At 38.0% G+C, this 25,751-nt stretch overlaps 1 protein-coding gene across 1 annotated transcript in view; it reads left to right on the top strand.

Annotated features, from left to right (window-relative positions):
• jmy (junction mediating and regulatory protein, p53 cofactor) overlaps positions 1-13,129 on the top strand; it is a 116,938-nt gene extending 103,809 nt beyond the window's left edge. Inside the window, exons 9-10 of the mRNA XM_073048216.1 lie at positions 3,315-3,828; positions 4,510-13,129. Coding sequence (XP_072904317.1) covers positions 3,315-3,828; positions 4,510-4,820 — 825 coding nt within the window. The 3' untranslated portion in view covers positions 4,821-13,129. The remainder of the gene's footprint in view (positions 1-3,314; positions 3,829-4,509) is intronic.
• Positions 13,130-25,751: the final 12,622 nt, after the last annotated feature.

Here is a 25,751-nt window from a genome sequence, read left to right as displayed (position 1 = left end):
TGTCCTTTAGACTGGTTGTGCATGTTTTCAAGCATTTGTATCTTCTGTCTGATGGAAGAAAGGAAAAGAGAGAAAAGTTGGAGGGCTCTTGGCAACTGGTTTATAATTGTCATGTGTACCAAAGTACAGTGAAAGTTTGTTTTGCATACTGTTCATAACAATCAAATCATTACAAAGTACATTGTGGTAGTAAAAAGTTAAAACAATTACAGAATAAAGTGCAGTAGCTATAGAGAAAATGTAATGCAAGTATACAATAAGGTTAGTTAGTTCTTTTCCGTGCCTTGTGGCCCACCAGGCAGCAATCTTGCCATTTCTTTAGCATTTATGCGTGTTCTTTATGAGGCAGAGTTGCTAGCTCGACGCTCAACTCAGCACAGATGCAAAGTGTGCAATCAGCCGGCCAGGTTCAAACCCGCGACCACTCACCTTGAAGTTCACTGCTGATGCCAATAAACCATCAGCTGGCTTATACAATAAGGTCAAGGTTGTAATGAGATAGATTGGTAGGTCAAGAGTCCACTTGTCATACTAGGGACAGCATATTTATAGCAGCAGGGTAGAAGCTGTCCTTGAGCCTGCTGCATGTGCTTTCAGGCTTTTGTATCCTTTGTCCAGTGAGAGAGGGGAGAGGAGAGAATATCTGGGGTGATGAGGTCTTTGATTATTCTGGCTGCTTTACTGAGGTAGCGAGTTTAGACAGAGTGAGTCTAATGGATGTTGCAGGAGACGGCGGATAATAGACTTTTTATCTAGTTTAGAAGTGAGGGATCAATAAGATAGCATAAATAAATTCAGATAGCAAGCAAGGACATAGAGTACTTAAATGGCTATTAAGTGTTACCCTCCTGTTTGTAGAAAAAAGATATAAGAGATTGAGTCTTGAAGATCACTCTTAAATAGGATATTCTATTGTCTGAATGGTGGGGCCCATTTGCCTTGGACAGCAGCCCACCTAGGAGAAGGAATCAGAATCAGGTTTATCACCACCGGCATGTGATGTGAAAGTTGTTAACTTAGCAGCAGCAATACATAATCTAGAAGAAAAATATATAATAATAATAATAAATAGTAAATCAATTACAGTGTAGTGCAGGCCTACGTTAGTCTTGATAGACCATGGATTTTTCCCTCAGAAAGTTTCCAGGGCGCATACCTGGGCAAGGTTTTTTTTTGTGGAAGACTGGCAGTTGCCCAAGCTGCAAATCTCCTCTCTCCACGCCACCGTTGTCGTCCAAGGGAAGGGCATTATTGAATATATTGAATAGATTAAAATCATGCAAAAACAGAAATAATATTAAAAAAAAAAGTGAGGTGGTGTTCAAGGGTTCAATGTCCATTTAGGAATCGGATGGCAGAGGGGAAGAAGCTGTTCCTGAATTGCTGAGAGTGTGCCTTCAGGCTTCTGTACCTCCTACCTAATGGTAACAGTTAGTAAAGGGCATGCCCTGGGTGCTGGAGGTCGTTAGTAATGGACGCTGCCTTTCTGAGACACTGCTTCTGGAAAATGTCCTGGGTACTTTGTAGGCTAGTACCCAAGACGGCCTGACTGAATTTACAACCCTCTGCAGCTTCTTTCGGTCTTGTACAGTAGCCCCTCCATACCAGACAGTGATGCAGCCTGTCACAATGCTCTCCGTGGTACATTTTAAACCTTCACTTCCTTGTGGCTATACCCACCCATGGGAAAGGCTTCAGGAGTAAACCCGGAGGAAGAAATCCAGAGCCGGGGTCCCTAAGACAGTGTGATGTTGTTTACAAATTTGCTCTGGCAACCTCTGCGATGACACTGGTGCCAAACTGTATCGGCATTTGGCCTTCCCTTGGACCACATCAGTGACGTGGAGAGGGGGAGCCCACTGCATGGACAACAGCCAGTTCTTCAAATCTTCCCACCCAGGCCTGCGCCCTGGAGATGACACAGTCCATCAGTGGCGCAAACCCATGATCCTCTGGGATCAACGACTGCCTACTACTACTGTCTGAATGCACAACCTTTTGTAAATTGTTTACTGATTGGTGTATTTTCCCTCCTCCAGTCTGCTTTCAATTTTAAAAGAATCCATGGCAACATAGAAAGCAAAGCCAGGAATTTTGCTGTTTCCTGCTTTTTAAGAAAAAAGGCTGGACTTTAAATTTATGAGTGCAAAATAGTGACAATATTTAGTTGTATAGTAGCAGTGATTCCTTTGCTTGTGAAGCACTTTTGAATATCTAGAAACATTATAGAGAGAATCATACAGCAGAGAAGCATGTACTGCAGCCCACTATATTCATGCCAAGCATCAAGAACCCATCCATTCTAACCCCTCTTACAAGCACTTGGTCCATCTGCTCCGGATGACATTATGTCAGCAGAATATTGTTTTTGCTCTAATTTTGTTTGGTTACCCACACCAAATGGAAAGCATTGAATGATGCAAAAGGTTTGGATAAATAAAAATTATATATACTTGGTGGCTACTTTATTAGGTACACTTGTATTCCTGCTCATTAATGCAAATATCTAATCAGTCACTCATGTTGCAGTAATTCAGTGCATAAAAGCATGCAAGCATGGTCAAGAGGGTTCAGTGATTGTTCATCAAAATGGTGAAGAAATGTGATCTAAGTGACTTTAACCATGGAATGATTGTTGGTGCCTGACGGGATGGTTCAAGTATCTCAGGAGCGGCTGATCTCCTGGGATTTTTATGCACAACAGTCCGTATGCCTGTGGGCAAAAATGCCATGTTAATAAGAGAGGTGTGAGGAGAATGGCCAGACAGGTTCAAGCTGACAGGAAGGCGACAGTAACTCAAATAACCATGCATTACAACTGTGGTTGACGTACAACATGTCGAACCTTGAAGTGAATGGGCCACAGCAACAGAAGAACATGCACTCAGTGGCCACTTCATTAAATACAGGATTTTCCAATAAAGTGGCCACTGAGTGTCTGTAATGGAATAGCTTGACCAAGAAGTGCTGGTTCTGTAACACTTGCTATATATCCATAGTTTTGAGTTTGTCTTTTTGACAGTAAGTTTGAATGCTTCACTGGCCACAAAATGTCAAATATTCATTGAGCAGAAAGTAGAACATATAAGATGCTTTTTACTTAATTGGCTTAAATGACGGAGTCAGGTGTTATGGTTTCTTCTTAAATTTACCAAGTGATTGGTTGAGATATACTGCTCTGGACATGTGTTTATGATTAATATTGCAACATAAATAATATGAAACATTAGACATTATTGGCTATAGTTTTTAGTTTCTTGATACCTATACCTGTACTACAAAAACATTTTTCATCTCATTTATCTTCCTTTCAGAGATATTCTGGGCAAGTTGTGCTGAAATCCACGAGGTTGCGTTTTACAAATATCAGAAAGAAGGATGCTGGTTTGGTCAGCAAAGACCAAACACAGTCTCTTCCAGTAACCGTAGATGTGCAAGAAAGAGCTGAGGAACCCCCTTTTACCAAGAAGGAAACAAAATCTACTGCAGCAACAGAATTGAGAAATATAACAAAAGAACAGGAATGTGCTTCTTTCCAGACAGAAGAGGATTTGTTGCAACCTGTTTCAATTTCAAGCCCATGTAGCATTGATGTACCTCCACCACCTCCACCTCCTCTACCACCACCTCCACCACCAATGCCAGTTTGTGAAGACTCACCTGATGCTCAGCATCAAGTAGAGAAATCTGCTCAGCCAAGTGACTGCAAAGAAATATCACAGTCTGTGAGTTCACCTACACCTCAGTTATTTGACAGCAAGCAGCTACTAAATGCCAGAAAAAAATTAAAGAAAACTGCATCAAGTGATGAACTCAGAAAGCAAAGAGGTATATGATTCATTTTAATACTTTTAAGATTTGAAGACCTTTTGAACTATTCTTGGACTGCTTCTAGAATGAGTAGTACCTTACTTAGTTCATTGTGTAATACTTGGTCTGATGCCATTCGTGTGTATCACAGGATTGCGATCATACCACTTGATTGGATAGAGTCAAGGAACTAGGGTACTTGAAATGAAATGCACTTTGACCAAGCCAAAGTTTGAAAGGGTAAAGAGTTGCTAAAGTCAGTCTTTCAATTGAGATGGCAAAGGCTGTCATTGTGCAGTGTAATTTCAGAATATTGTTTGCAGAATTGGATGGAACAATGCCAAGTCCTCTACGTGCTTCCCAAGGTAAATCTGCAGTTTTGAGCACAATCAACCCCTGCATCATGAGCATGTGTTAGGACACACGTTAAAAAAAACTTTATTTCTTAATTTTCAACTGTGTACTCTGCTGTTAGAGGCCATAGTACAGGTTGCCTCTGTCAGCAAAGTACACATTTGATTACCTTATATCAGTTATGCCACAAAAAGAATTGTATTTTGTAAACAAAGCAATTCACAGCACAGAAGGAGTCCATTTCACCTTTTGTTTAAAACTGTGTGAGAGGCTGTATGTTAGAATGCATTTGCATAACTTTAAAGCTGTTCTGTTGCTGTACTAATTTACTTTTCCCTGTTGCAGTGAGCTCACCAATGGATGAAGTTCTAGCTTCTTTGAAGCGGGGTAGCTTCCATTTGCGAAAAGTTGACCTGCGTTCTTTGCCTCCGTTTCCGGATGAAGATGACAGCAATAATATACTTGCACAAATTAGAAAAGGAGTGAAGTTAAAGAAGGTTCAGACAGAGGCCCTGAGAGAGGCTTCAATAGATTTGCATGATGCTGATCCTCTAACACGCAGCATTCACGAAGCTTTAAGGAGAATTAAAGAGGCATCCCCTGAATCAGAGGATGATGAGGATGAAGGCCTACCATATGCTGAATGGGACAACTAACTCATTGGCTAAGGCTATACAGCACATAATTTTAAACATAGCCTTCTGGTTCCTCCAATGACCTGTTGATTTTTGTTGGTTCTATAGAGGAGTGGGTGGCCCCTGATTAATAGAGCAATGTACCCCTTGAACTTGTGCCTAATATGAAGTCACTTAATGTCTAAACTAATGGGCAGCATATAACATAGCATTTAAAATTTCCACAAACTGATGGGAAGATTTGTGGCATTAGTACGGTCAAAGGTTAATATTTTTAGTGTTTGTGATTATGTTGTTCTCACATCCCATATGATTAATATGCACGCTCCCCCCCCAACCCCAGTGCTAAATGGAGAGGATAAAGAAAATACCCTTGGTTTAAAACAAAACTCCAGATTTCCTGCGCTGTATTAGTACTAGGTAAAGTTTGAGCTAGCTCAATTCTAATTTGATATTCAAGTTACCAAAGTTTTTAAATCAAAAATTAAAAGCGTATTTCTGTACATTCAACAAAAATGGAAGACAGAGTTCAATAGCATCAGTAAAATCATATGAAATATAAATTTTGGTTAGCTACAGCTATTCTGTGAATTATCATATGTATAGTAAAAATTAAATTTTACTGTGGTAATGCAATGATTTGTATCCCAAGCCAACCTATGGATTGCCAATTGTTTGATCTAGATAATTGCAATAATCGGTATTGCAAAATTTTAGTAATAAAAGGGTCCAGCAAGGTTAAGATGTAAAATAATTAACTACAAAATAATAATTTTACATTATTTAATTATGTAGCACAAATTTAGACATTTTTAAACAGTCGATTAATTAAGTTGTAGGTTGAGTGATTTATGTTCAAATTATCTATATGCGCAAAACATTTCAGAACTTAGTATTTCTGAAAGATTTCATTAAGAACTTTCAAGAGAAGACTTAACCATGTATCACACATTCTGACTTACAAAAATTGGATATATCCAGAGTATTTTAATACTTAAGCTCAATGTTATTTAATCTGTACATTTTGATTTATTGTATCTTCTTTCCAACATTTTAAAATTTGGCTGAAGTTGTATTGGTTTTGACTACTTACCGAGTTGTATGTGGAAAAGTGCATGGTTCTAAAACCTCCAGTGACATGGCTGGAGACAAAAGGAGCTTTCGGCAGGAATATTTTAAATAACGTGTCATGTACTACTAAATTTGTGGATCATGTAAACTAAGATATCCATTTTCTTGGCATATATATAATTATTTCTGATATCTGTTCAGGGGGATATTTTGTAATGACGTATTTGGGGGCTGAAACCACAAATTAGTGATTTGCTGTGCAGTTGGGGAAGGCAGCAACATAGACTTGACCAGAGATATGAGGATATTTAACTCCTTATGCGATAAAGCTGTCAGTTTGATCTATGAATTTCATTCAGATTTTTGCTAATACAATAAGAAAACAATGGAGTAGCAGAACTTTGTCGCAATCCTAATTCAAGTAGCATAGTATTAAATAGTTTCAGAAAACTTCTTTATGTGAGCAAAGGGTACATTTAAATCTAAATCTAAATTTTAAAGTTGAACTGATAGATTTGTATTTATTTTATTTATTACATGTATATTGTAAACTTCTAGAAAGGAAAATTGGGACAAGTATTGGATTGATGGACTCCCTCCCAGCTTCCCCCCATTCCCACCCCACCCTGATAAAATTTAGTTGCCTTTTCCCTTGGACCAAGGTTATTTAAGTATTTGGGAGATTTATGAACCTGGCTTATATCTTGATGTGACCAATGTTGAATATCAAGAATTTTTGACCATCTTGCAAATTTACTGCTTCATGAGTGATTTAGTATATATTAACTGTAGAGAGCAAAAAGCATAATTTCAGGAAAATCTGTTGGTTGTACCAGTAGAAATGTATTATAGAAAATAATGTATTTATAAATAAATACTGTCCATTAGATCAACAACCCAAAGGGATGAAAGTTGTCAAGTAAAACTTTGCCTGGGAGTTGCTATGAATTCTAATTTGAGTATCAAAACTATTTTGCCACATTCTTCCTTTTTTAGTGCACTGATCAAATATGCCCTAAACTGAAATGAAGAAATTGTAACAACTTCTGAAACAATAGGTGAAGATGGAAGTATCATGTTGTGTGGCTATAAGTTTAATCTTTTGTAGCTTTACACATGCTTGTAATTTATATTTCTTTGACCCAGGCAGTACTATGAGGGTGTATTTTTGTTTTATATTCTTGATCAATGTGTGCATTATTATGAATCATTTGATCATTGAATTGCATAAAGCTTATAAAAGAATAATTATTTATTTTCATAAGCATTCTGTACGTATTAGCAAAATAATTTGCTCGTTAATCAGGTTTCCTTATAACAAAGCCTGATGAAAATTTGTTTATAATGAATTCTTAAATATAAGATACTGTTAAATCATCCCTGGCACTGTGGTAAGAATCTAACCTTCCAGGGGACTTAGTGGGTTTTTTGCATAATTCCTGAATAATCCTAAGAAAAAAGTAAACTTATTCATTTCTGACATTGAGTATCTTGCATAGGATTTATTCCCAAAGGACAAGTTTATTTAAATCAGTAAAATATGGTTTGAAAATACCCAAATATCCACAAGTTGGCAGATAAAGCACAGCTATTACAATATTGTATTAAAAAAGGCACAAGTTATTTTACTCAATTTAACAAATTGAGATATTGTACAAAATTTTTGCATGTTCTTTTAAAGACTATACTCACGTCAGTAAAAGAGTTTGTGCAATTAGCTAGGGTTAAAAAAACAAAAGCTGATAATATTGGAGATGTCATCCAGATTTGAAAATGAGAATATTACAATAGTATACATTAGCATGTGTGGCCTTTGACAGACAGGGTAGGGAAATGAAAGAAAATTAGCCAATTCCATAATTACATCTTGATTATCCATAAGGCAATTTGGAATGATGTTTCGAATCTCTAAAATTAAGACTTAATTGTAATGACTACATAATGTGACTGCAGGCAGCACGTAATGTAGAATTTACAATTGTTAAGCTGCTGTTACAGATGCTTGTGAAATATTTATAAACATTTGAAATAGTGCAGTGCTATGGTTTACCAGCATGTTATTTTTTGGCACAGTGTTCACTTTGATGTAAATTCTAACCAAATTGAAGAGCTTTTAGCCTGTGGCCATCATATCAGCTAACTTTAGTAACATCAGCATTTTAAGTAGGAATCATTTCTTTAGCCCTCATGTGATTGCAGATACAAAACTTAAATGTGGGCCCTGATAATCCAAAATAATGCTTGTTACCGAATGGAGTATACAAACTGCCATATGTATGAGAGCAGCAAATTGCAAAGGAGGAAACTGCTTAAGTAAATAAGTCTGTGCAATTATTAATTTCATGCAAGTGCATTGGTGATTTGAATATTATTTATAGGTTAGATCTGTGTTTCATGTTGATTCCCATCTTTGAAATATGATAAATATCATTCACTTCGCCCTTAACAGACTCGTATGATGTAAGGAAAAATTAGCGAATGAGTTTTAAGCACCTTTAGTTGAAAGTTACCTGTTGCTTACAAGCATGCTGCACTAATGAGTGTTAGGCTTAGAATTACTCATTAGATGCATTTCATATGTTTAGTAAAAGTTATGCATTGTAATAAACTATGCCTCTGACATTCCCTTTTAAAAACAATCTGTTCCATACATTGCATATAGCTATTTGAAATGGTGTTTTCATAAACTTGTTTTAAATTTGTAGTCTTTAAGTTCAGGTCGTCTTCTAGATAAAATTGAATAGGTGTAAACCTTATCAGTGAAGATCTCTATCTTCACTTCATTTCCAAAACCATAATTCTTAATTAATAGACCAGAATTAGTAAACCTGCTATTTGTTGTGTTAACTGTACATAACATTACTGAAGGGAAACTTGTGATATTTGTTATGATAGTCCTGATTTTGTTAAAAATATTCTATAGAAGCAGTACAGGTTCTCCCCAGGTTATGAACAGCTGACTTTGGGCACACCATGCATACAAATGAGCATTTGGGGTGGATAGGTTTGGATTTCCCAGCTGCAATGGGGTTGCAGACGTGGGCATTTCCCCACGCCTCTGCCTGCAGCAGTTGATGGGGGTGATGGTTGCTGGAGCGAACTGTGCACCCTGCTGGCACCCGTTCTTCCTGCACTTGCTTGATGTCCTGTCACAGCTGTTTCTGTTATCCTCTCTCACACAAGGGTAGAATGGACTCTTCTACTCCTTTTGGAATTAATGACAAGAATTGATTATGATTCAATGTTTACAAAGCTTGGAGAGTAATTCAGCAACCATTTCTGATAGCATCAATAATACTAATGGAAATTAGTATGAATAGAATAAGTTTACCAAATCCAAGTTGCAAAGGCGCACCACCCTCGCTCAATCTATTGTGTTGAGCGCGATCACAATTAACTATTTTCAAATGATGAATAATATTTTCAGATGAGGCAGGGCACAGAGAACAATTATACACTTTCTCTTTTTATATTCTCATAAAGGTACTTATCAGATTCCCCTTTTAAACAAAGAATTTTGAACTCTTAATACATATAATAAATGCAAGTTTAATGTTTGTCATGATGTTTACAGAAGATTTATAATGTGTACCCTTGAGTTAACCCATATATTGCTGATCTGGTACCTCTTGAGTGCCAGAGACACAACTACATCAAATATTGGGTCATAGGTAGGATCCATTTATTATAACTTATAAATAGTTTATATCACTTTTGTTAGTACATTCTAGAAGAGCTTGGTTGCAGATGTCTGCTGGATGAGTGTGTTGGTAAATGAGGTTTGTTTAGTGTGTTCCAGGTTTTTGCTTTAGAATGAGTAATGCGTCCTGCATGTATTTTCTAATGGTAGAGCAATTAAGAGTTATGATGTTTCTCCGTTGCAGTGAAGGTCTGAGTTTTGAGTATCTGGGCACAGTGGCTTTTAAAAGGCGCACTTGAAGTATTGTATATTTTTGACTTTCTAGAAAAAGAAGCATGGTTCAAAATGGCCAAGGACAAATTTTGGATTGGTGTCAGGAAATTGTTGAAACAAAATTTAATAAACATATGAAATGTTCTTCAGGATTGTTATATGGGTCCATAATTTTTGAATTAATCCATGGAAGTTTTTGATGTGATGAAAGCTCTGTGTTCTTTATGAAATTGGATGCAGCAGATTATTCATGATTATCTAAAGTGATGAAATATCACATTCGTACAGAGAACCAATGAACCTGGAATATTTATAAGAAAATAGATTAAGTATGCTCTTTTGAGTTACCATGCATTGGATGTTCAGCACAAAAATCTGTTTATATGTAGGTCTCCTTCTCAAAAAGCTGAATAAGTTGCTTCAGTTAGACATGCATGGGATTATTTGCATCCTGCAGTATTCATGTTGATTTTAATGGTATCGTGTATTTACCTGGAGATCATCAGTATTCTGACACAAAACAATATTTCTGTCACCAGGTCACTGCTTACTCAGCAGGTACGAGTTAATAACCATTCTGCTGTAAGAATCTTGTGATACTGAGATAAGGGGATCTAACTTGAATTATCAAGTTCACTTTTTTGTGGATTACATACGAAGAGCGCAGGCCAGGTCTGTTCTCCACGAACAGATTGTCATTATGGTCTTAAGGCAGCAGATTAGATAAGTTTAGGAAATTTTCCACTTTGATGCTGCTTAGTATTTATGAGAATAACTTGGATGAATTACTTGCATTATAGTGTTCATCTGGTTTGAATTTTTAATTGCACATCTGGTTTTAAATGTTAACTAAGATGTGTTGCTTAACTTCAAAAGTACTGAGTCCACAGAGTATTTCATTGGGAGCAAAAGGAAAGGAAATGTAAACTCAGTTACGTATTTGAAATCACTAATGCAGTGTTGAGTTCGACACTGCTTCTGATTTCATTCTGACATTTGACATTCTGCATTTATTATCACCTTTATCAGAGAGCAAACAAAAAGACTTAACTGTTTGTGGATTTAAGCTTATGGCAGTAACTACTTTTTGGCTAATATTAGGATTATACCTATTTAATCAGTGTCCTGATATATTGAAACTTTCATTAATCAAATGATTAAACCATGGAGCACATAGGTGGGGTTTTGGACAAAACTACGTGGATGCAAACAATGAAGTCTTACACTACACTGACAATTATAGAACTAAACCATTGGAAAAAGGTATATTGACCATGGGTTTTCTTTTCCTCTGAAATTCAATGTAATTTATTACTGCTGTGCAAACTGACATTTAATAAAACAATCTTATGTAATAAATGGAAAGCCGAGACCAGAGTGAGACGTGATTGTAGCTGGCAATAAAATTAATCCATCCAAAATAGAGGATCATACAGACATCTTGAGCTTTTTTGATGGTCAAAATGTTTCCTCTAAACACCTATTAATTTGATGATAGGAATGTTTTGGTGATTTGTTTTTTAAAAAATGTTAGATATTTTAGAAACAAAATAGTGAAAAGATCATCAATGTGAGTTTAAATATTTTGCATCAAGATGAGTTATTTTTGCAGCATTGCAACTAATATTGCATTTGCATGAAACTGATCTTCAGAGATGAGAGATCTGTAGTTTGAACTGATATGCTTCATTATTTAAACTTCATACAGTCTACAAGATTCAGTTTGGAAGAAAGGCTGATACCAATTTTTGTTATAATGAGTAAAGAATATGTATGATACTTAGAAAACTGCAGTAGATATGCAGTTGGTGAGTTGTCTTTTTTAATCTTCACATTCTCCCAGGCAGATGATGGTTTGGTGTTGAAAATGAAGAGCTAGTTGTACTGGTAAAACAAAATGCAACTACAAATTTTGACTTTTCTCTTACACATAGTCATAGTATTTAAGTCTCTATTCCAACTTCAGCATCCATGTAAATATAATTTTAATGTTTTCTTTTAAATTGCATGCTTGAAGTGTTACTGAATGATTTATTTTCCATAATTGTAGAATAGTTTTCAGAGCCCATGTGACTTCTAACAGCTCTATAGTTACTGCTAATTAGTTATGATTAGCAGTTGTGAAGAGTCCCGTATTTGAGCTTGCATGGAAGGGATAATTCATTGACCCTCCCCTAGAGTGCCACAAGGGAAGGAATCTGGGAGTACAATTTATAAATTCTGAGCATAATTTTGGAGCTCTTTTTCTCTGGTCTGTGTTCCTAGTAAGAAATCAGTTTATTGCAATTGCATGATCATAGCATTACCTCTGAAGAAAGATAATTCTCTTGGCAGTTTCTGCAGTGATCGCTGCTTAAACCAGTCAAGAGCTCTCTGGTTCATATCATGCTTTGTAGAGTTTGTTGAGTCACAAAGTAACACAAAAGTGTCTTCCCTTGACTGGTAGTTAAAATATTTTTTATATAAATGACCTAAAATTGTACATCCAAATCACCAGTAATGCAATAATTCAACTGAAATAGTGATGTTTATTTTACAGCATAATTGAAAAATGGTCATTTGATACAAACTACTTTTTTTATGTTTGCTTTTAAAGGTAGATGAAGTTTTTTTTAAATGGTGTGCATTCTTTGTCCCCTTCATGTGTTTTTTTTGGGTGTATTCACTGAACGTATACTGTGTTTCATGTTGTCTCATCCCAAAAGTAAGCTGCAACTCAGCTCTATGGTTTAACATAGCTTTATTTTGCACTTACTACATAATATATACTCTATGGTTAAGAAAAGTCCTACTGTGTGATGTGGTTCTACACCATGCTTGTAATGTCTAGGTTATGGCATTTACAAATCTAACCGCTAAGAAGCTGCAGTACTGCAGTTTTCTGAAGGAAATGGGTGAAGGAAAAGACTGACAAGAGACTGGCCTTGTGCAATATTTGAATTCACTCGAAGAAACACTAGCACAATGTTTTAACTTTATGGCATTTAACATATTTTTAAAAAAACAAATTGTATTCTAAACGGTTATAATTAAACCCTTAGTGCGTAAAAAAAATAACAAATAATATTTATTGAGCAACATAAATATAAAAGAAATCTTGAGACTTAAGGATCACGCAGCAATATAATGAAATGTAAAATACCTGCTCTAGTTGTCTTCATTTTACTTTTATCTATTCTATAAGACCTTACTTCTGTATTTTAATCTTGGTATTATGTTCTAGTTTATTTTTACTGATGTGTTTAAGGCTAAAGTCCTCACGCACTGTAATCACCCTTTTAACATTGCATTCACTGTTTTGGTGCTGAAATCTTATTTCATTCAATAAAGTATGATATTTAATTTATTTTCTGCTTTTGAGTATATCTGTATAGCATTTCCTTTCCCACGTTGGCAATGATTCTTTTTTTCTACTGATTAGATGATATTGATAAGTCCTTGCCAGAATTTTATGGTCCTGAGTTGAGTTCTCTGCATATGAAGCATTGAAATCCTCTTAATTGGATAGATTAATTAAAGATGCACTAAAAAGATGTCATTTTGGTGTCTTGGCTCTCTAGAACCATTTTATTGCCTGGTATCAGCAATTTTTGTCCTAGTTTTCAAATCCTAAAAAAATCCTAGGCCAATTACGTCCAGCACTCAAAGACATTCCAAAGCTAATTCCAAAAGATAAGTGGTAATAGACGATACAACATTTCTCAATGTCCCTCCAGACTGTGCCCAGTCTCTTTTTAACTATCCAAATCCATGATAACTGACCTGTTCCAACTTGTGTGTATGATTTCCAAGCTCCAGTGCAACAAATACAAATAATTTACCTGGATGGCAACAATCTTTGAAATTCACAAAAGTTTCTACATGTTTGAGAGCAGGAGTTGGACAGTGAAAGGAGTGATGGATTTGAGAGGAGTAATTAATGCAAGGACATGAGTGAAATAATGAGCTGTGACAATGAATGAGCAGAATGACATGAATGTAATTATGGAAGCTAAAGTAAGAAATAGTGTGAGGAAGGGAGGCACCAAGGCATAACATCCTGGGAAGGAGAAGAGATAGAGATTGAACAAGCAATGGAAATGGCATGAGTGAGAAAGATGACCATTTCATCTGGAAGGAACTTGACCCAAAATGTCAACTGTCTGTCCCATTTTACTCCATAAATGCTGCCTGACCTGTTGAGTTCCTCTAGCACTTTACATTACTCCAGTTTCCAATACATGCAAGTCTTGTGTATCTCTAGACTATAAGCAAGAGTAGCTGGAGACAAGCAATATCTGTGCCAAAGGATGATTGTCTCCAACAAGAGAGAACCAAATAGCCTACACTTTAAGTGGTATTACTATTAACAAATACCTCACCAGCAACAGCCTGGAACAGTCACCATTGACCAAAAAGACAAACACAGTAATCTTTGTATCTATGAAGGTGAGGACTCTGAAATGCTCCAGAGAGTCGGGAGGCAGAAGTGAGTTTAGTATTTATTACTAAGGAATCTGAAAGGTCTGAAGGTAGGTAAATCACATGGCCCAGATCGACTGCACGCCAGTGTTCTGAAAGAGATTATGGAGGCATTAGCAGATCTTTCGAGAATCATTTGCTTCTGGAGAACTGGAAAATCATAAATGTCATTCCACTCATTAAGAAGGAATAGAGGTAAAAGACAGGAAATTATTGGCCAGTTAGTCTGACTTCAGTGGTTGGTAAGATGATAAAAGTCCATTATTAAGAATAACATTTTGCTATACTTGGAGATGCATGACAAAGCAGGTCAAAGTCAGCATGCTTTCCTTAAGGAGAAATCTTACCTGACAAATCTGTTGGAATTCTTTGAGGAAGTAACAGGCAGGATAGAAAAAAAGTGGATGTAGTTTACTTGAATTTCCAGAAGGCCTTTGACTAGGTGCTACATGTGAAGCTGCTAAACAAAGTAAGATAGATACTAACATGGACAGAAGATTAGTTAACTGGCAGAAGGCAAAGAGTGGAAATAAAAGGCATATTTCTGGTTGGCTGCCAGAGACAAGTGCCAAAAACCAGTGACAAGTAGGTGTTCCACAGGGGTAGGTGTTGGGTTTGCTACTTTTCACATTATATAGTAATGAACTAGATGTCAAAATTGATGGCCTTATGATCAAGTCTGCAGATGATACAAAAATAGGTGGAGAGACAGGTAGTGTGGATGAAGAAGGGTGTCTGAAAAGGATGTGGGCAGATTAGGAAAATGGGCAAAGATGTGACAGATGAAATACAGCAAATGGAAGTGTATGGCCATGCACTTTAGTAGAAGGAATAGAGGCATAAACTATTTTCTAAATGGGGAGCAAATTCAGAAATTGGAGGTGCAGAGGGACCTCAAGAGAACTAGAATTTAAAAGCAAGGATGTAATACTTGGGTTTTATAAGGCATTGGTCAGACAGCACTTGGAGTATTGTCAGTTTTGGACCCCTTATCTAAGAATATAGGGTCTGAATACTTACCTGAAGGTGTTATATTTTAATGCATGTACTATACAGAATAGGGTAGATAATCTTGTAGTGCAGTCAGAGATTGCTAGGTTTGATGATGAGGACATCACTGAGTTGTGGCTGAAAGAAGATCATTGTTGGAGGCGTCTAAAGATACACATTGTATTGAAAGGTCAGGCAGGTAGACAGAATGGGTGTTCTGTTGGTAAAAAATCATATCCTTAGAGGTGACATGGGATTGGACAATGTAGAGTCCTTGTGGGAAAAGTTAAGAAACTGCAAGTGGGGGGAAATCCTGAATGGTAGTAAAATACAGGTTTCCCAACAGTAGCCAAGATGTGGGCTACAAAATTTACAACCAGAGATAGAAAGCACATGACGAAATAGAAATGTTACAACAGTCATGGAGGATTTCAATATGCAGGTTGATTGGAAATGTCAAGTTGGTTCTGTACCCAATGGAACGGATCTGTAGAATACCTACAAGATGGCTTTTTTGAGCAACTTGTAGCCCACTAGGGGAAAGGCTATTTTAAATTGGGCATTGTGTGATGAACCAAATTTGTTTAGGGAGCTTAAAGTAAAGAAACCCTTAGGAGGCAGTGGCCATAATAGATTCCACCCTGCAATTTGAAAGGGAGAAGCTAAAGTCAGATGTATCAGTGTTAGTGGAGTAAAGGGAATTATAGAGGAATGAGAGAGGAGCTGGCTGAAGCTGATTGAAAGAGGACATGAGCAGGGATAATGGCAGAACTGCAAAGGCCGGAGATACTGGGAGAAATTTGGAAGGCATGTTATAGACACATTCCAAAGAAGTATTCTAAAGGCAGACAAGGGAAGTCAAAACAACAAAAGCAAAAGAAGGCATATAATAGAGCAAAAATTAGTGGGAAGATAGAGGACTGGAAAGCTTTTCAAAAACCAACAGAAAGCAACTAAAAAGCTGTTATAGAGAACAATTAAATATGAAGCCAATAATGTCAAAGAGGATACCAAAAGTTATTTTTCAGAGATATATAGGGAGTAAAAAAGAGGGAAGAATAGATGTCAAACCACTGGAGAGCAGTAATAAACAAAGAACTGGCAGATGAGTTAAATAAATATTTTACATCTGTCTTCACTGTGGGAGACACTAGCAGAATGCTGAAGGTTTGAGTGTCAGGAGTGTGATGAGTAAACCAAGCTGAGATGGGGTCCACAGTTGACCCCCCCTGTGAATTATGAGAGAGAGAGAGAGAGCGAGAGCGAGAGCAAGCGAGAGAGAGAGAGAGAGAGAGAGAGAGAGATGATTTAATATTATGGCTTCTTAGCTAATTGTTTACCTTTGTTCCAAGGACACTCTCTTTGCCTGCTTGTAAGATTCTTGCTGAGACAGCAAGGCGGGACCAGGTGATGGATGGCCGGTACGCTGCCAGGGGAGATAAAGAGCAGGTCTGCGAAGATACCAGCAGACACACCATGGGACACTGAAAGAGCGTTGTGCACCCACGTGAAGGTGGGGGTTTGGAGGATCGATTTGGGGGAATCGATCAGAGGCTCACAGTGTGTGAAGGCAGACCGGTGGGGGCGTGTGTGTGTCCACCCTTGCCTGGGTGACAGGCTCACCACTGAAGAACGGTCGTGCCTGGTGCAGGGTCACAGTCGGTGACCATAACAGGACAGGAAGACAATGGAAGGTTTGACAGCAACTGCATCACCTCTCACTCTCTCTCTCTCTCCCCAACGTTACACCAGAACTACCTCAAACTAAACTGAACTGAACTTTTCACCATCGTAAGACTATCCATTTACCCCTAGAGTTTGAAAGAGCTTGGTTTTGATTCCTATTTCCACACTTCAGTATATATCATTGCCAACCTGTTTTATATATATTTGCATTTTATAGTACTGTATGACTTAGTTTACTAATAAACACTATTAGTTACAGTAATACCAGACTCCAACGTATTATTCCATTTCTGCTGGTTCGGTAACCCGGTCACGGGGTATGTGACAGGGGGCAGAACTGAGTGCACTTGCTATTACTAGGAAGGAGGGTCATCGGAAGGTAAAATGGCTGAATGTGGATAAGTCACCCGGACCAGATGGACTACACCCCAGGGCTCTGAAAGGTGGCTGGAGAGATTGTGGAGCCATTGGTAATGATTTCTCAAGCTTCACTGTAATCTGGAATGGTTCTAGAGGACTGGAAAATTGTGAATATCATTCCAGTCTTTAAGAACAGAGGGAAGCAGAGCAAAGATGTAATTATGGGCAATTAGCCTGACCTCAGAGGTTGGGAAGCTGGAGCTGGATCCAGGAATTGAAGGGTTAATGTACGAGGAGTGTTTGATGGCTCTGGAACTGTACTTGCTGGAATTTAGAAGAATGGGAGAGGGGTGTAATCTCATTCAAAATTATCACATGTTGAAAAGCCTAGATAGAGTGGATGTGGACAGGATATTTCATATAGTGGGGGAGTCTAGGACCAGAAGGCGCAGCCTCAGGATAGAGGAACATGCATTTAGAACAGCGATGAGGAGGAATTTCTTTAACCAGAGCATGGTGAATCTGTGGAAATCTTTGTCACAGGCAGCTATGGAGCCAGGTCACACACAGTGTACTTAAGACAACTTTCGTGCAACTTCCATTCCGCAATCAAGGGTGATATGAAAGTGTATGAAAGGTTTCAGGGAGGTGGTAGGAAAATAAGTTTGAGAGGGAAAATAGATCAGACGCGATGAAATGACAGAGCAGATGAGTCAAATAGCCGAGTACTTCTATTTCTTATGGTCTTATGCTGGCATTGGAAAGGGTGCAGAGCAGGGGCTCTCAACCACTTGGTTAATAGTTAGAGTCCACAGCATAACAAAGGCTGGGCTCCTCTGATCCAGAGGACGGTTACAAGAATGATTCTGTGAATGAAAGGGGAGAGTCCAGGGCCAGAGGGCACAGCCTCAGAATACGAGGATATTCCTTTAGATTGGACGTGAAGAGCCAGAGGGTGGTGTACCTGTGGAATTCATTGCCAGAAATGGCCGTGGAGGCCAAGTTGTTGTTCCTGACGTCAATGCTTACGGGAAGAAGACAGGACAATGGAATTAAGAAGGAAAATAAATCAGCCATGACCTAATGGTGGAGCAGACTTGATGGCTCGATTAGCCTAATTCTACTCCCATGTCTTATGTTACCTCGCAGGCAAAAGCTGCAAAGAAGATGGCACGTAAAATACACGTGGCATAAATGCGAGAGACTGGGAGTGCCGAAATGCGGCAATGAGGGCACAATTCGGTGGAAGAGCTGATAAGTTGAGAAGATGCAAAGGCAAGATGTACTCATCACTAAGTTAGCTGTGACTAGAAATTCAACTGCAACAACCACATCTAAAGACAGGGGCTATTTGGAGGCCGGGACGTCAGCCACGCATGGCTGACCGAGGAGAGCAAAGATGTAGGCCCAAACCATGAGGTGGCAAACACGTCCGAAAGACTTTGTCTACTTTGTAATGCCCGAGAGGCGGGGCGCGCAGAAGATAGGAACTAAGAAAGTGGGGGCAGAGGCCGCGCAGTGCACGAGTGTGGGGTCGCGGGAGTGCACACGCTGTACCAGGGAACAAGAAGCCGGGAGTGATTGCAGAATGAAAGTTGCACGAAATGTAAGGGAGTGTAGTTGCGGGCAGGGGAGTGGTGATGGGAGTTTGGGAAGATGAGTGAATGGGGTGCAAGTGCCGGTAAGAGGGGCGAGATGTAGGGAGCAGAAAAGGAAATGGGTTGAGAAGAATGTGGGTGTGGTTGAGTTTGAAAGTGTGATGCTGTACTGGGTCTGTCACTGTAGCCATAGAGATTTTCTTTTCGTTGTTTGTGACCGCCGCAAAAGGTCCCAGTGGCTGCCTAATTTCAAAGTTCAACTTTCCATTTCCATTGTGTCATGTATGACCCGCTGCCAGGTTGAGACCAGTCTCAGGCTGGATGAACAACACGGAGCACCAGCTCATGAAAGGGGCATCTTTCATCAAGGGATGCTCTCCTCTCCCCGATGCCATCAGGAATAAGGTACACCACCAGGTCCAGGAACAGCTTTTGCCCCTCAACTATCAGCCTCATAAACCAAAGAAAATACCTTCACAAACCCCAACACTGAACTGTTCCCACAACCTACGGACTCACTTTCAAGAACTCTTCATCTCACATTCTTATTTATTAATTTGTTGTATTTTTTTGTGTTTGCAGACAGGTTGTTCATCCATCGTTTTAGTTACAGCCTTTCATTGACTCTCGTGTTTCTTATATTTACTGTATATGCTCTCAGAAAAAAAACTGATAATACATATACTTTGAACCTCATAGTCCTTCAAGGTAGCTTCCAAACTAATTGTATTAACTTTTATTTCTCAACTGAGTAATTACACCCTCTTCCCTCCTTTCTTCATTCACTTCCATCCCTACTTCCCCTATTATGGCTCGCTATCCTCTCCAATCAGATTCCTCCTTCTGCAGCTCTTTACCTCTTCCACCTATCTTATCCCTTCCCCACCAATCACCTTCTTGCTTGTATCACTTCCCCTTCCACCTCCTTATTCTCTGGCTTCTTCCCCATTTCTTTCCAGTGTGATTGGGCTGAGACCCTTCAAAACATACCACTGTCCTTTCCATAGATGTTGCCTGACTCGCTGAGTTTGTGGGTGTTGCTCTTGATTTCATGATATTCACATTTGTTTTGCAACCACTTTCACAGCTCCAATTTATTCCTTGTAAGACAATGTTTAGAAGACAGATAATTATTTTTTAAACTAAAGCATGCTTCTAAAATGGATGAGGGAAAGTGAAAGGGTTTTAAGCTTTTATCCAATACTTTATGATCTAGCAGATGAATAATGATTGCAAATCATGAAGGAATTATGATGTGAGGAAAGACTTAATAACACAATCAACCAAATGCAAGTGGAAGTGGTATATAAGTAAAAAAAATGGGCTTCCATAGTGAGGAGCATTCCAAAGGTTTGTTTTGGACATTAGAACAAGTATTTGCAGTAAAAATGTCACTGTATTTCTGAAGCAAGAACACGGAATGTCCACAACAAAAAAAAACTAGTTATATACAGAAAGTGATCTGTGGGGTCGCCGAGAATTCGTTCCCAGCAATGGAGAAGCTAAAAGCTCTGGAGATGTTCATGCAAAAGGAGTTATACATTGACACTGGTCAAAAATAACTTTCAAAACAAGCAACAGAGAAGTTGAAAGGGTGGGGTAATACCTCAGCTTTATAGTTCTTAGAACTAGCCAATAAATGACGTGTTAAGCTTCGAGGTTAAGTTATTAAGATCCAATATTTAAGGTGAGAAGGAAGAGATTTAAAAGGGGAGTCGGGGGACATTCCCCCCCCCCCCAATAGAGGATGGTGGGGATATGGAACTAGCTGCCAGAGAAAGTGGTTGAAGTAGATTCAGTAACATTTAAAAGACATTTGGATGGTTAACATAGATAGAAGAATGGTTTAGAGGAAATGGACCATATATTGTACAGCAGCTCAGATAGATGACTTGGCCAGCATGGAAGAGTGGAGCCAAAGTGCCTGTTTCCCTGCTGCCTAACTCCATTACCAAAAGCAAAAGGCTAGTCAGGCAGAGATGAAAATTTAAGTCACAACCAGATGGGAAAATTTAAATGAATTCACAATTTATTTGAATGCTTTTATTCCAGAAGAGAAACAAGTATTAGTAATCATGGTCGTTAAAACTTCTGGATTATTCTAAAAACTTTACCTGGTTCATTAACAATCTTCAAGAAACTATGCACCTTCATTACTCAGCCCGGGTATTCTTTACTGCACTTTCAAATGGCCCAACAGCCTCCAAATTCATGCAAATAGGAATTGATAATTAAGGCTGGTTTAATGAGACACATCCACAACCTTTGAACAAAAGAGAACAAACCAGCTCTAATTGTGCTGTTGCTTTACTTTTTGTGGATTATAATTGCGAAATAAAACATCTTTGGAAATAATTTTATCATTTTCTGTTATCTTTGGAAATAAATTTACCATTTAAATGATGTCCTAATGAAGTATATTTAGCTTGGGAGAGCAAGTTATTTTTGCAAGCAGAGCAAACTAGAGAAGGCTATCAATATCTTAAATGAGTGAAATAACAGCATTTTACAACTTCATTTTCAATAAATACCTCATTTCATGCAAGAGAAAACAAAACAATTTTGGTGTTCCATTTCATATATCAGAGATTGAATTCAGGGAAAATGCCAATTAGGCTGCACACTAAAACCATTTAACGTGTGCACTAAGGTACCACTTATTTCTACAACTCTATGGTTGAAGTAACCCAATCAACTGCAAAATTAAAAATAGTCTTTGTATCCTAGAACTTTTTTGTCAAGCTATTAACATACACCATTTCTTAGATTACCTAATATAGAGGTTTAAACTATGCCCAAGTTACCAGTGAGGATAGCCTGAAACTAAGACTTTGGTCGATATATGGCAATTAACCTTAAGGCCTTCAAACACTCCTTGTAGCATTAATCAGGAAACCACAGGAGTGCACCACCTCACAAACGACACACTCACGCACCATCAGGTACCTCCTGGCCCATCTCTGGAAGAGTCTGCAATTCCCACATCAGCATCATCATATTGGAACCTGCAGTCTTTATCTTTAACCCCAAAGGGTTGCTAAGAAAATCAATCAGATAAGATTGGTTTGTTTATTCACCGTGTAACTGCTTAAGAGAGTCGCAGTTTAAGCAGCACCAGAATGAAACCTTGAACACTCCAAGGCATGGGAGGTTACAGACTACCTGTGATAATTTGAGAGTTGTGGGGTCTGAGAAAGATTAGGAAAGCAGTGAATTGCCAATTCTAATTGTCACTCCTTTAATAACCTGGAAGAATGATTGATAGGTATGAGGTGGTGAAAAATTATTCCCACAGCCTCCTGAATAAGGTTTTACTTTAGATTTCTCCCACTTTTCTAAGACTGCACTTTTAATTGCATAGAGTGTCCTGGTTTTGGCTTCACTACAAGGTAGATTTGTGCAGTGCAAACTGGATTTATAAAGATCAGTTTTCATCCAGTTTCATTTTCAGTTAGGGATCCAGCTATATAATTTACACCAAAAACTTAAAAACTTTTCTTCCAACATTGTGGTTATAAACCTCGAAATCCTCTGGAAATTCTTTAGTTCTCTCACAGCAGGGACACTTAATAGTCTAAACTATCCTATTTGAATAAGGAGATTAGACATTTCCATTTCTGGTCTTCATTGACACTCAAACAGTGCTTTTGTAATAAAAGTTAAAGGCCTGTCTAGTTTCTGATCTCCTTCATTAGACCATCAGTTGTAGTTCAGCTGTTGTCCTAATATTTCCCTCAAATTCTGGATAAACTCTGGGTGGTGATCACAAGTACTTTCACATTTTAGCATCAGAATGAACATGTGAATTATCGGGGCATGGGAGGTTACAGACCAAGTGCTGGTAACTAGGATTAGTACAGAGTAGTACTTGATGGTCAGAATGGATATGACGAGCCAATTTCTGTACCTCTGACTATATGACTAATTGCAGAGGATGCTTTTTCCTAGAAATCTGTTTTATTTCATTATAAAATGATATTTTCAAAATAACATGAAATTTCCAGTTATCAATTCAATTTTTGCTTGAAAAACAATTTAAAGTACTGTAAATACTTTCAATTATTTAGTTTCCAGAATCTTTAACCATCTCAAAAGGATTTCATCACAATACAGAAACTGAGTGATCTCCAACTAGCTCGGGCAAAAAAATGGCAGCTCATTTGCACATGACAGACTTTAGAATGAGTGGATAATTTATTTCCAGAGTTTAAAGGAAATATATTGGTCAAGCCAGCAAGAGAAACCTAACCCATCTGTAAATAATATTGCCATGGATAGTGTAGGGACAGAGTGGGTGGGAATTAAATTTTATTAAGGAATAGGTTTAATTATTACCTCAATTTCCATTAAGATAAAAATGAGCACAATTTCTGGACTAAATTTAAGATCAACAATCTTTAAAATGGAATTTTATGTTTATATTCACAATGATATTTGGCTTTGCAGTGGCCGTTACTTTGTATAACTCCAATTAAAAGAACCAAAAATTCTTAACCTGCCTTATCTTTTCCATATTTGAGGCAATAGCTATTTTTATCAGGAGCTGAGCGATAAGAAAAGCTTCACGGCTGACAAATCTACCTCAACTCTTATTCAATGTTAGCTATGCAGTTTGTTCTCTATTTTCAAAAGGTGTTCCCATTTGGGAGAAGTCAAACAGATCATGAAGAAAGTGGCCAGTGAAACACAATATGTTAAAACATCTATTAGAAAACAATTACTACATTACTCAGATATCCTACACCATTCATTTGTGTGAATTTTTTCATTCACTATACAATCCTTAATAGTCTTTCAGATAAACCATTTTACATTTTTATCTGCTTCACAACAGCAAACATCCTCTATAATGGAGAAACAAGAGACTACAGAACCAAAAAACAAATAGCTGGAGGAACTCAGCGGGTTGGACATTGAATCATTCTAGATTTCAAGTAGTAGAGGGGGGATAGCCAGTATAAGGTGGTGAGTGCAAAATTCAGGTGAGAAGGGCTAAGGAAACAGCAATAGGGGCTGGGAGGTGACAAAGGGATGCAGATAATGGAATGCAATATGTTAGAGCTTGGAACCAAATAAGGGAAGTGAGGGCAGATGGGAAATACTCTAAATTTTACCAGAACACCAAAGTATATAGTGGAAAAGTTGCATTAAAAGTGATAACTTAGTTACCAGATATTGTAAAACATAAAACCATCTACAGTTCTCAGGCCTAAGATTTTAAATAAAGTGGTTTTAATAAGCTTAATTAAACAGTGAATTCCACCCAAGTCTGGCTGTGAAAAGAGGAGGGTTGGGTATAGTGCTAGTAACCCTATCCCATAATAACAGTGGTACAGAAACGTCAAAAGAAGCCACGGAGACCTCATTCCTGACTGGCAAGCTGCAGTCAGTGACCTGCGTATATCCCAGTAGGGGTGATGGGCTTGAGAAGAAAATGCACATCAATTATTTGTATTTATCTAGTGATTTTAATGCAAGGGAAAATCCATCTTACTTGACAGCAGCATTTACAAACAAAAAATAACAAAGCTGCATAAGGAGATAGAGTCAGACAGCCAAAAGTTTGGTTAAGGGGTAAAAATGCATCTTAGAGGAGGAAATAGAAATAAAGGTGTATAGCATAAAGGAGGAAATCTAGTTTAAAACTAGTGGCATGGCAGACAATGCTAAACTAATTTCTAACATGGTGTCAGATTTTAGAATCAAACAGGAACAAAAACAGAAAAGGGCTGGAAAGCCTCAGCATATCACACAGCCTTTGTGGAAATAGAGTTAGAGTTAGCGTTTCAGGGTGAAGGTACTTTGCCTAGCTGATGAACAGCACATATTAACCCGGTTTCTCTTTCCTGCTGAACATTTCCAGTTTTAGTTTCAGATCTAGAGCATCTGCGGATTTTTTTTTGTATTTACTTTTGGTGTTGAGCTGGAAGCCAACAAAGGTCAATACTTTCAGGAACAGATAGTGAATGGGTTTAAACTCCACTGGCCCATTGCATCAACAAAGGTCAATACTTTCAGGAACAGATAGTGAATGGGTTTAAACTCCACTGGCCCATTGCATCAACAAAGGTCAATACTTTCAGGAACAGATAGTGAATGGGCTTGAACTCCACTGGCCCATTGTGTCTATCCCAACTCTGAAAACACTTCCATTCCCCCCCACCTACTTCCCTGTAAGCCATTTTCTCTCTATCAGTATCAGATTTATTCTCATTGATTTATAATTTGAAATTTGTTGTTTTCAGCAAGAGTGAAAAGACAAAATGACTCTAAATTACAAAAACCAGTGGGAACAAAAGGTAAACAAAGTATTGTTCATGGTCTGTTCTGGAATCTGATGGCGGAGCGGAAGTAATTGTTCCTGAATTGTTGAAGGTGACTGTGCCTATGATGGAATTGGCCGAGTCCGGTCTTACCTCTCCTTGATTCTCCCATCAGCCACTGGTTGCAATGGTAATTTACAGCAGCCAAGTAATCTCAACACCAAGATATCTCTGGAACTTGGAGACACACATGGAGTGCAGGTGGGAAATCCATGTGCAACATGCCTCGAATAATAGCAGAGGTTGAAATTGAACCCGGGTTACTGGACAGTGCAATTGTATCACCTCAAGAGTCAGAAACTGGCAGCAGAATTTTGGATGAACTTGATTTGTTAGTGGTCGATAATCACTGGTGAATCTGTCAAGTAAGCACTTACTGATCATAAAACAGAATGGACTATTTCTGATGCTCATAATCACTTTGTTTTTATAAAATTATTACAAACAATTTATCATCTACTGCATGAACCTGTTGCTCAAACTAAAAAAATGTGGTATAGATTAACTAGAATAATTCTCCAAATCATTCTAAAATCATTAAACTGCTGCA

The sequence above is a fragment of the Hemitrygon akajei genome, chromosome 6, assembly GCF_048418815.1.
Source record: "Hemitrygon akajei chromosome 6, sHemAka1.3, whole genome shotgun sequence".
NCBI classification, from domain to species: domain Eukaryota; kingdom Metazoa; phylum Chordata; class Chondrichthyes; order Myliobatiformes; family Dasyatidae; genus Hemitrygon; species Hemitrygon akajei.
The sequence above is the reverse complement of the archived record's forward strand: the minus strand, read 5'-3'. Positions and strand labels throughout refer to the sequence as shown.